The sequence below is a fragment of the Bufo gargarizans genome, chromosome 2 (genome assembly GCF_014858855.1).
Source record: "Bufo gargarizans isolate SCDJY-AF-19 chromosome 2, ASM1485885v1, whole genome shotgun sequence".
In the NCBI taxonomy this organism is placed as follows: domain Eukaryota; kingdom Metazoa; phylum Chordata; class Amphibia; order Anura; family Bufonidae; genus Bufo; species Bufo gargarizans.
Genome location: NC_058081.1, coordinates 288,871,446 through 288,884,221, shown reverse-complemented (window position 1 = coordinate 288,884,221; position 12,776 = coordinate 288,871,446). Strand labels below are relative to the sequence as shown.

The 12,776-nt window shown below is 43.5% G+C and overlaps 1 protein-coding gene across 1 annotated transcript in view; it reads left to right on the top strand.

Annotated features, from left to right (window-relative positions):
* NELL2 (neural EGFL like 2) overlaps window positions 1-12,776 on the top strand; it is a 394,581-nt gene that overhangs the window by 337,484 nt on the left and 44,321 nt on the right. The window contains exons 17-19 of the mRNA XM_044280375.1: window positions 8,710-8,903; window positions 9,016-9,192; window positions 10,384-10,608. Of these exons, the coding sequence (XP_044136310.1) occupies window positions 8,710-8,903; window positions 9,016-9,192; window positions 10,384-10,608 (596 nt within the window). The remainder of the gene's footprint in view (window positions 1-8,709; window positions 8,904-9,015; window positions 9,193-10,383; window positions 10,609-12,776) is intronic.

Here is a 12,776-nt window from a genome sequence, read left to right as displayed (position 1 = left end):
GACACAGCTGCCTTGGCGACCTCTTGCTCCTCCTCTGCCTTGGCCTTGGGCTTCCACTTGTTCCCCTGTGACATTTGGGAATGCTCTCAGTAGCGCGTCTACCAACGTGCGCTTGTACTCGCGCATCTTCCTATCACGCTCCAGTGCAGGAAGTAAGGTGGGCACATTGTCTTTGTAGCGTGGATCCAGCAGGGTGGCAACCCAGTAGTCCGCACAGGTTAAAATGTGGGCAACTCTGCTGTCGTTGCGCAGGCACTGCAGCATGTAGTCGCTCATGTGTGCCAGGCTGCCCAGGGGTAAGGACAAGCTGTCCTCTGTGGGAGGCGTATCGTCATCGTCCTGCCTTTCCCCCCAGCCACGCACCAGTGATGGACCCGAGCTGCGTTGGGTGCCACCCCGCTGTGACCATGCTTCATCCTCATCCTCCTCCACCTCCTCCTCATCCTCGTCCTCCTCGTCCTCCAGTAGTGGGCCCTGGCTGGCCACATTTGTACCTGGCCTCTGCTGTTGCAAAAAACCTCCCTCTGAGTCACTTCGAAGAGACTGGCCTGAAAGTGCTAAAAATGACCCCTCTTCCTCATCCTCCTCCTCCTCCTCCTGGGCCACCTCCTGTTCCATCATCGCCCTAAGTGTTTTCTCAAGGAGACATAGAAGTGGTATTGTAACGCTGATAACGGTGTCATCGCCACTGGCCATGTTGGTGGAGTACTCGAAACAGCGCAACAGGGCACACAGGTCTCGCATGGAGGCCCAGTCATTGGTGGTGAAGTGGTGCTGTTCTGTAGTGCGACTGACCCGTGCGTGCTGCAGCTGAAACTCCACTATGGCCTGCTGCTGCTCGCACAGTCTGTCCAGCATGTGCAAGGTGGAGTTCCACCTGGTGGGCACGTCGCATATGAGGCGGTGAGCGGGAAGGCCGAAGTTACGCTGTAGCGCAGACAGGCGAGCAGCGGCAGGATGTGAACGCCGGAAGCGCGAACAGACGGCCCGCACTTTATGCAGCAGCTCTGACATGTCGGGGTAGTTGTGAATGAACTTCTGCACCACCAAATTCAGCACATGCGCCAAGCAAGGGATGTGCGTCAAATTGGCTAGTCCCAGAGCTGCAACGAGATTTCGCCCATTATCACACACCACCAGGCCGGGCTTGAGGCTCACCGGCAGCAACCACTCGTCGGTCTGTTGTTCTATACCCCGCCACAACTCCTGTGCGGTGTGGGGCCTGTCCCCCAAACATATGAGTTTCAGAATGGCCTGCTGACGTTTACCCCGGGCTGTGCTGAAGTTGGTGGTGAAGGTGTGTGGCTGACTGGATGAGCAGGTGGAAGAAGAGGAGGAGGAAGCCGAGAAGGAGGAGGTGGCAACAGGAGGCAAAGAATGTTGCCCTGCGATCCTTGGCGGCGGAAGGACGTGCGCCAAACAGCTCTCCGCCTGGGGCCCAGCTGCCACTACATTTACCCAGTGTGCAGTTAGGGAGATATAGCGTCCCTGGCCGTGCTTACTGGTCCACGTATCTGTGGTTAGGTGGACCTTGCCACAGATGGCGTTGCGCAGTGCACACTTGATTTTATCGGATACTTGGTTGTGCAGGGAAGGCACGGCTCTCTTGGAGAAGTAGTGCCGGCTGGGAACAACATACTGTGGGACAGCAAGCGACATGAGCTGTTTGAAGCTGTCTGTGTCCACCAGCCTAAATGACAGCATTTCATAGGCCAGTAGTTTAGAAATGCTGGCATTCAGGGCCAGGGATCGAGGGTGGCTAGGTGGGAATTTACGCTTTCTATCAAATGTTTGTGAGATGGAGAGCTGAACGCTGGCGTGTGACATGGTTGAGACGCTTGGTGACGGAGGTGGTGGTGGTGGTGTTGGTGGTACATCCCCTGTTTGCTGGGCGGCAGGTGCCAACGTTCCTCCAGAGGCGGAGGAAGAGGCCGAGGCGGCAGCAGCAGAATAGGCCGAGGCGGCAGCAGCAGAGGAGGTAGCAGGGGGAGCCTGAGTGACTTCCTTGGTTTTAAGGTGTTTACTCCACTGCAGTTCATGCTTTGCATGCAGGTGCCTGGTCATGCAGGTTGTGCTCAGGTTCAGAACGTTAATGCCTCGCTTCAGGCTCTGATGGCACAGCGTGCAAACCACTCGGGTCTTGTCGTCAGCACATTGTTTGAAGAAGTGCCATGCCAGGGAACTCCTTGAAGCTGCCTTTGGGGTGCTCGGTCCCAGATGGCGGCGGTCAGTAGCAGGCGGAGTCTCTTGGCGGCGGGTGTTCTGCTTTTGCCCACTGCTCCCTCTTTTGCTACGCTGTTGGCTCGGTCTCACCACTGCCTCTTCCTCCGAACTGTGAAAGTCAGTGGCACGACCTTCATTCCATGTGGGGTCTAGGACCTCATCGTCCCCTGCATCGTCTTCCACCCAGTCTTGATCCCTGACCTCCTGTTCAGTCTGCACACTGCAGAAAGACGCAGCAGTTGGCACCTGTGTTTCGTCATCATCAGAGACATGCTGAGGTGGTATTCCCATGTCCTCATCATCAGGAAACATAAGTGGTTGTGCGTCAGTGCATTCTATGTCTTTCACCGCTGGGGAAGGGCTAGGTGGATGCCCTTGGGAAACCCTGCCAGCGGAGTCTTCAAACAGCATAAGAGACTGCTGCATAACTTGAGGCTGAGACAGTTTCCCTGGTATGCATGGGGGTGATGTGACAGACTGATGGGGTTGGTTTTCAGGCGCCATCTGTGCGCTTTCTGCAGAAGACTGGGTGGGAGATAATGTGAACGTGCTGGATCCACTGTCGGCCACCCAATTGACTAATGCCTGTACCTGCTCAGGCCTTACCATCCTTAGAACGGCATTGGGCCCCACCATATATCGCTGTAAATTCTGGCGGCTACTGGGACCTGAGGTAGTTGGTACACTAGGACGTGTGGATGTGGCAGAACGGCCACGTCCTCTCCCAGCACCAGAGGGTCCACTAACACCACCACGACCATGTCCACGTCCGCGTCCCTTACTAGATGTTTTTCTCATTGTTATGGTTCACCACAACAACAAATATATTATTTGGCCCAATGTATTGTATTCAAATTCAGCGGGATATAAATTTGAGGCCTAGTATTTAGGCGCTGGGTGACCGGTATGGATTTAGTGACAGAATTAGACTTGGAAATGCACAGAAGCGTGTGTGTGAAGTTATTCTGAATGACCCAATGTGCACCTTGAATATTATATACCCTTTTTGGGATAGATTTCAAATAGCTCTGATATAGCAGGAACCACTAAATTATGAAATTGCTAAATTGGGAATTGTACTTCAACCCAGAACAAAAAATGTGCTTTGACGGGCACTAAATAACTTTCCCAGCTACAACAGGACAGCGGTAACGAGAGATTTAGAGGGATTTAAATTTGAGGCCTAGTATTTAGGCGCTGGGTGACAGGTATGGGTTTAGTGACAGAATTAGACTTGGAAATACACAGTAGCGGGTGTGTGTGAAGTTATTCTGAATGACCCAATGTGCACCTTCAATATTATATACCCTTTTAGGGATAGATTTCAAATAGCTCTGATATAGCAGAAACCACTAAATTATGAAATTGCTAAATTGGGAATTGTACTTCAACCCAGAACAAAAAATGTGCTTTGACGGACACTAAATATCTTGCCCAGCAACAACAGTACAGCGGTGGGTAACGAGAGATTTAGAGGGATTTAAATTTGAGGCCTAGTATTTAGGCGCTGGGTCACCGGTATGGATTTAGTGACAGAATTAGACTTGGAAATGCACAGAAGCGTGTGTGTGAAGTTATTCTGAATGACCCTATGTGCACCTTCAATATTATATACCCTTTTAGGGATAGATTTCAAATAGCTCTGATATAGCAGAAACCACTAAATTATGAAATTGCTAAATTGGGAATTGTACTTCAACCCAGAACAAAAAATGTGCTTTGACGGACACTAAATATCTTGCCCAGCAACAACAGTACAGCGGTGGGTAACGAGAGATTTAGAGGGATTTAAATTTGAGGCCTAGTATTTAGGCGCTGGGTCACCGGTATGGATTTAGTGACAGAATTAGACTTGGAAATGCACAGAAGCGTGTGTGTGAAGTTATTCTGAATGACCCTATGTGCACCTTCAATATTATATACCCTTTTAGGGATAGATTTCAAATAGCTCTGATATAGCAGAAACCACTAAATTATGAAATTGCTAAATTGGGAATTGTACTTCAACCCAGAACAAAAAATGTGCTTTGACGGACACTAAATATCTTGCCCAGCAACAACAGTACAGCGGTGGGTAACGAGAGATTTAGAGGGATTTAAATTTGAGGCCTAGTATTTAGGCGCTGGGTCACCGGTATGGATTTAGTGACAGAATTAGACTTGGAAATGCACAGAAGCGTGTGTGTGAAGTTATTCTGAATGACCCTATGTGCACCTTCAATATTATATACCCTTTTAGGGATAGATTTCAAATAGCTCTGATATAGCAGAAACCACTAAATTATGAAATTGCTAAATTGGGAATTGTACTTCAACCCAGAACAAAAAATGTGCTTTGACGGACACTAAATATCTTGCCCAGCAACAACAGTACAGCGGTGGGTAACGAGAGATTTAGAGGGATTTAAATTTGAGGCCTAGTATTTAGGCGCTGGGTCACCGGTATGGATTTAGTGACAGAATTAGACTTGGAAATGCACAGAAGCGTGTGTGTGAAGTTATTCTGAATGACCCTATGTGCACCTTCAATATTATATACCCTTTTAGGGATAGATTTCAAATAGCTCTGATATAGCAGAAACCACTAAATTATGAAATTGCTAAATTGGGAATTGTACTTCAACCCAGAACAAAAAATGTGCTTTGACGGACACTAAATATCTTGCCCAGCAACAACAGTACAGCGGTGGGTAACGAGAGATTTAGAGGGATTTAAATTTGAGGCCTAGTATTTAGGCGCTGGGTGACAGGTATGGGTTTAGTGACAGAATTAGACTTGGAAATACACAGTAGCGGGTGTGTGTGAAGTTATTCTGAATGACCCAATGTGCACCTTCAATATTATATACCCTTTTTGGGATAGATTTCAAATAGCTCTGATATAGCAGGAACCACTAAATTATGAAATTGCTAAATTGGGAATTGTATTTCAACCCAGAACAAGAAATGTGCTTGAACGGACACTAAATAACTCGCCCAGCTACAGCACTAGGGACAGATTTAGCTGGATATAAATTTGAGGCCTAGTATTTAGGCGCTGGGTGACCGGTATGGATTTAGTGACAGAATTAGACTGGGATATGGCCAAAAAATAAACAGACTATTGCTGGTTAAATGCACTTGGTGTGACAGCTTCACCCTGATGTAGGCTTTAGCCAAAAAACAACCACACCATTGAGGGTTAAATGCACTTGGTGACAGGCGCAGCTTGCCCCTGATTTTGTATATGGCCAAAAAATGAACAGACTATTGCTGGTTAAATGCACTTGGTGTGACAGCTTCACCCTGATGTAGGCTTTAGCCAAAAAACAACCACACCATTGAGGGTTAAATGCACTTGGTGACAGGCGCAGCTTGCCCCTGATTTTGTATATGGCCAAAAAATGAACAGACTATTGCTGGTTAAATGCACTTGGTGTCACAGCTTCACCCTGATGTAGGCTTTAGCCAAAAAACAACCACACCATTGAGGGTTAAATGCACTTGGTGACAGGCGCAGCTTGCCCCTGATTTTGTATATGGCCAAAAAATGAACAGACTATTGCTGGATAAATGCACTTGGTGTGACAGCTTCACCCTGATGTAGGCTTTAGCCAAAAAACAACCACACCATTGAGGGTTAAATGCACTTGGTCGCAGCTTGTGCTGGCGCACCACAAGACACAAAATGGCCGCCGATCACCCCAGAAAAATGAGACTGACAAACGGTCTGTGCAGCCTAAAAACAGTGAGCAATTGAGGATCAGCAGCTCAATGATCCACAGCTGCAGATCGATCAGTTAATCAAGTCCTTTGGAGGAGTTAATCTGCCTAATCTCGCCCTACTGTCGCAGCCGCAACCTCTCCCTACGCTAATCAGAGCAGAGTGACGGGCGGCGCTATGTGACTCCAGCTTAAATAGAGGCTGGGTCACATGGTGCTCTGGCCAATCACAGCCATGCCAATAGTAGGCATGGCTGTGATGGCCTCTTGGGGCAAGTAGTATGACGCTTGTTGATTGGCTGCTTTGCAGCCTTTCAAAAAGCGCCAAGAAAGCGTCACAAAAGCGCGAAGAAAGCGACGAACACCGAACCCGAACCCGGACTTTTACGAAAATGTCCGGGTTCGGGTCCGTGTCACGGACACCCCAAAATTCGGTACGAACCCGAACTATACAGTTCGAGTTCGCTCATCCCTAATTGCGAGCATTAAAACGGTGTATTGATCTTCTGACCTAATAGCTGGACTGAAAATTCAATCTTCTTTATATGGCTTTTGCCTACTCAAGCAATCCATAGGAAATCTAATTCAGAAATGTAAATGCAAACTCCCTGCATTTGATATATGCTCAGTCATTCATTATGGAGGTTCAGAGCTCTACTTTATGACTGTCATGTGACCGTCACTTCATTTACCTCCAGTGTACATGTTGAATATTCGGACTTCTGTAATCAGTTGATGCATTTTATTACGATGCAGCAACTTTATTTACTGCATACTAAAAATTCTTCAGAGAAATAGATGTATTGGTTTTCCTTTATAGAAATGTTGCTGCAATCATTTGTATTGATTGAGCCCTTACTTTATAGTTCTGCTCTATTCCAGCTTGCCTTATCTGTATGGTTATAGTTCAAATAGCAATCCTTTGGTTTAAGAGCATTTTTCTCTATAATTCTTTTAGTCACCTAATGAAGCCATGCAGAATATTTGTGGACCTTTCTCTCTCCTGTAATGTGTTCTTCCAAATAAATTTGGTAACAGCATCATTAACATACTTCTACATTAAGGCTGGGGCTAGCTTGGCCGTGACACCCCTCGCACAACCAAAGATCACAGTATAGCAGTGTAACGATTGAATTGAATGTGGTTGCAGCATAGAAACCTAGACTGCTGGCAGAAAAAGGCCACTTGTTCCATTTAATCTGCCCTTATATTATTTATTTTTTCATCTTAGGATAGTCGTATTTATCCCAGGCATGTTTAAATTCACCTACTGTAGGTTTCCCAACCACATCTGCTGGACGTTTGTTCCAAGCTTCAAACACTCTTTCAGTAAAATAATATTTCCTGACATTGCTCCTGATCTTACTCCCAGCTAATTTCAGATTCTGCCCCCTTGTTCTTGTGTTCAGCTGTTTATTGAAAACACTTCCCTACTGAGCCCTATTTAACCTTTAACATATTTAAAGGTTTCGGTGCCTCTACATAACTTTGGCGTCTCCAACGCCATCCAAGATGCTTATTAAGACCGGTGTCTAAAATGCCAGTCTTAATAGATGACACCCTAATTTCTTTAAGTCTCTCTTGGCATGATTTATGCTTAAGACCCTCCACTATTTTTGTAGCCCATCTCTGCAACCGTTCCATTTTATGTATGTCTTTTTGTAGGTGGGTTCTCCAGAACCGGACACAATATTCCAGATATGGTCTCACCAGCGCTATATACAGCGGGATCACAATCTCTCTCTACCTACTGGTTATACCTCTAGCTATAGGGCAGGCATCATACTTGCTTTCCCTACTGCTTGTCCACACTGTGCACTCATTTTGAAGCCTTACATTTGGAAACATTGAACTGCAGTTTCCATTGTTTGGACCATTTATCTAGTGAAGCTAAATCTTTTTCCATGTTACAAACCTCTCCAGGAATATCCACCCTATTACATACTTGCGTAATCAGCAAACAGTCAAACCTTACCTAGCAAACCTTCTCATATGTCACCTATTAAAAAAGAATAGGACCCAGGATGAGTCCTTGAGGTACACAACTTGTGGCCCGTTTCTCCTCAGAATGTATCCCATTAATAACAACACTTCTATATCTATCCAACAGCCAACTGCATGACTTGCAAGTAGCTTTGACTGCAAACCCAGAATTGCAAAGAAATCCAAAACTGCTGGTTGGTTGCAGCAACTTGCAAGTCTCGATGCAGCTCCATTCCGTTGAATAGATGCACCGCTACACTGCAATCTTTGGTTGTGCAGTGGGTGTCATGGTCAAGATTGCTGTGTAACCCTATCATAATTTGTTTCTGTTTAAGATGTTTTTCTAGAGTTTTGTTGCCTTTTCATTATTTCAAAATGTAGAATGCTCTCATTATAGTACTTTTTCTGCCATTTTTTTCACAGAATTCACTCATCAGAAAAAAAACAGACAATTTCATCAGACTGAGCTTGAAAAATACATTTGGTTCCATTTTCCATTAAATGTACAAATGTTCTGCTCTCTGGCTAATTCTATGACCTTAAATACCAAGTGCTAGTTGCAGTGACTCTATTACAGTGCTAGCCACAGTCACCCTATTACAGTGCCCCAATACATGCCAGTCACATTTCCAGCACAAATAGAATTAAGTTATTTAGTTTGGAAAATGGTCACTTGTAAGAAAACAATGGGTAACAAGTCTAACATTTCTACAAATTCTACAGAGTACATGTCCTCAATGTGAAAACTAAATTATACCTCACTTCAGGCTAATGGATGTGACTGTGTTGTGTTTTCTATAGACATTGATGAATGCACTACGGGAAGACACAGCTGCAGTAATGATACTGTTTGCTTCAATTTGGATGGTGGATATGATTGCCGTTGTCCCCATGGCAAAAACTGTTCTGGTGATTGTATACATGAAGGAAAAATCAAGCATAATGGGCAGATCTGGGTACTGGAAAATGATCGGTGCTCAGTATGTTCTTGCCAGGTTAGTTAAACTTATCTCTTGAACATCAGAATTGTTGTCTTCTACCTATCTGCATAGTACTACATACTTTACAATAGTTGCAATAAAATCGTTTTTGTTTGCATTGCCACAGGTTGGGTTGGTGATGTGCCGCCGTATGGTTTGTGACTGTGAAAACCCAACAGTTGACTTGTTTTGCTGTCCTGAATGTGATCCCCGACTCAGTAGTCAATGCCTGCATCAAAATGGAGATGTTACATATAAAAGTGGAGACACCTGGGTACAGAACTGTCAGCAATGCAGATGTTTGGTAAGTACAAGAGAGCAAAAAAGAAAAGTTCAGGGCAACTTTTGCTTTTAATGTGTTATGTCTTGTGCAGAAGTAAAGCTACTGAACTAGATACTGTAGCTTTGATACATTGAAACAGAGCTACTCTTCGCAATGGTCTGTGTCTGGTATAACTCGGCACAAGTCAAGTGATCATCCTTTTACAAACCCATGTGGAATTTCCTCTGCATCTTAAGAGTAGGATATTAAACTTTGCAGCCTCATTTTTCAGTAGACAGCATTATTGACACATACTGTAACAGTGACAGAATTCTCAACTATACTGTAAAGAATGACGTGGTATAAAAAGCAAGCCAGCCATGAACATCTAAAATTCACTACATGTCTCTTAGAGGTCATAGACATTAGTCATTTATATTTTTCTTTTCCTGCATTATATTATTTCAGGGCATCTTAAAAAAAGGCCTCCATAAGAATTGTAGGACAAGCCAAGGTGCTGAACTCTACGCATACAATATTTCTACCTTTTCAGTTGTGCAGTTTCATAGTCTTTTTTAGCATATGGTTTACTAGTTGTATTGTACTGTATCTGAAACAGAACAAATCCAGCATCCAACATAGATAAAAACGTATTAGGTTTTATTGATATCAGTTAAAAACCCATGGTTACGTGTTTTGGGTCAAATGTGTCCCTTACTCATAGCTAACAGGTGTATCAATCACAACTTTCACAATAGAAAATTTATATGTGTCAATATTTTTTGTTGCTAATCTGGTCGTGCTGTGTATAATCTAGTCAGTTAATACACCTGTCCAGGCCATCACATGACCTCCATGCACCATGTGATCTTCTTACATAGATTAGTTATCTACATGAATAAAATGAAAGTGTTAGATCCACATATTCTGCTGCATCTTGTACTTAAGGGGCCCATACACCTTCAATAGCTGTCAATTGGCCATGTTGAATACTTAGTGTCGCCCCAAACACATGCATAAGGGGAGAGGGGTAAGGTACTGCCAGACACTCCTGGTATTGGATTATTACTCTTGAGAACAAAAAGATTGGGCATTGAAATTAAACATGCCTAATCCTTCTTTCTCCCAACAGTAAATGGATTCACCCAACTTTATTCCTATGTATTTAGCACATCTTAACTTTTTATAGTAGATTAAGTTCATCTGTAATAATTTGTTTCTTTCTTTTTGTAGCAAGGAGAAGTAGATTGCTGGCCGTTGCCTTGTCCAGAAGTTGACTGTGAATTTAGCGTAGTTCCGGAGAGTGAGTGCTGTCCACGTTGCATCAACGACCCCTGCCAAGCTGACATAATACGCAATGACATCACAAAGACATGCGTTGATGAAACAAATGTAGTTCGTTTTACAGGCTCTTCTTGGATTAAGCACGGCACAGAGTGCACCCTCTGTCAATGCAAGGTAAAATTATTAATTTTATGTGAATTCGCAAATATGCTAGTGGCTGGAGCTCAATACAAGGAACCAAAAACATTGTGGATACTTAGTCAAGAATGGATCTAGTCAAATATATTCTACGATGCTTTATAGTCTGGGGTTCTTTTTTAAACAGTCATAAATAACATTTTCAATAAACAAGTCAACAATTAAAACAAGAGGAATAAAGCCCCACTCACATGAGCTTAATGAGGTGACACAGATGGTAAAAAGTGCTTATTTTGTACAATGGTCTGGCTATCTTAACACAGTAGGGGACTAGCTATAAAGCTGCATGAGCTAATAACTTGCCGATATCTGTAGTGCCTCTGATTGCATGGGGTATGTTAGTGTTTGATAATGGATTAAATTCAGAAAAATGATGAAGGGTGAGGAGGTCGAAGAAGAAGTTAGATTAGGGGTTGTAATAGGCCAACCTAAAAAGATATGTTTTTAGGGTGTGCCTAAAATTTTGGATGTTGTGAATTACCTAATTGCTTAGGTTAGAATATTCCAGAGAACTGGTGTAGCTTGGGAAAAGTCTTGAAGATGGGAGTGAGAGTTCGGAATATGGTGGATGTTAGTCGTAAATCATTAGCTGTAAAAGATTACCTAATACTTCTTGTAAAGAAGTTCTTTCATTACTACTTACATGTACAATAACTTTACTACAGATTTGTAACCTTTGCTTTTGTAAATGATCGCCCACAGTTTGCTCTCTGGTTCCTTTTAGACATGAGCACATTTTTGAAAAGTTCAATTTGGCTGATTCGCCGAATCTTAGAAAAAAAATTGCTTTGTGAAAAATTACTTTGTCACGAAGAGCATTTTTTTGTAAGTAGCTCATTATTGTACACCTCAGTGTAAAAACTGTGTCAAATTAAAAGTAAAAATAAATAAATCAAACTAACCGCCTCCATTTGCTCGCTATGGGCCGGCCGCCACCATCTTGCTTGATAATCTGCCGCAAAATCTTGCGCGGCTCGAGATTCCGACATCACGCTGGCCGGCGTGGTGACATAATACGTCACCGCGCACGGGATTTCGGCTGAGATCTTCAATCAAGATAGTGGCTGGCGGCCTGTCGCGAGCAAATATAGTAGGTAAGTACGAATTTTTTTGTTTTTCACACTATTTCAGGTTAAATCGTTTTGCTAACGCGAAGCATGAGGAAATTCGGCTTTGAGGCAAATCAAATTTGTCCTGAAATTTGGATCGAATTCCACTTTGTGTGCTTCGATTCGCTTACCACTTTCTTTGTTAGATATGGAATACAATATCCCTATATGTAGTCACACATCAATGTGTACATCACAGCCTTCATTAAAAGTAAGTTCCTGCCTGAACCAGAAGTAAGCACCCATTTTAAGAAATGTTCTTGACTTTGGACAGCTTAACATTAATAATTAGCAACCTTCTTATAAAGTTTTCAGCTATTTCTGTGAATTAAAATGTCACTTTTTTTAAACTATTTTTGTGCTTTTTATTTTAATATGTGACTGTCCATTACCATCCTTACATTTTCATAAAGTTAAAGAGATTGTCCAGGATTTGATATTTATGGTCCATCCTCAGGATAGGCCATCAATATCAGAGTGTCAAAGGTCTGATACCCAGCACCCCCTCTGATTAGTTGCTACTTTGTAGCTCCAGCACTGACACTGCACAGCCCTGTGCATTGTGTAGTGGACAGAGCTGGTAACTTTAGTTTACTTCTAGTTTTACTAGAGATGAGTTCATTGATTGTAGAATCTCACAAAAATTCATAAATCTAGTTTTGGTAATTTGCTTTGCACATTGCCATTTTATTGTGAAAATTGACGTGAAAAAATGGCAGGAATAATGAAGATAGAGGATCACATGACTCTGGGAGAGAGAGGTCTTGCCCTGATTGGCTCAGAGGGTGACAGACATGCTTTGAGTGAATCAGGAGGTGGGAATTTGGCAGTTCCTTCGTCTTGGTCGGAAGCCATTCTGAGCGTAGCATCTGATTTGAGAGCATCTGTCTTGGATGTGTCTGGCAGAAATCAATTACAGACACAATGCAGCTATCTAGGTGTTGTAAGGACAGTTTAGGAACATATTTAGTTAGGTAGATTTAATCAATAGGTAGAAAAGTGAGGGTTTTTTACAGGGAAAAAATAGGGTGGCCA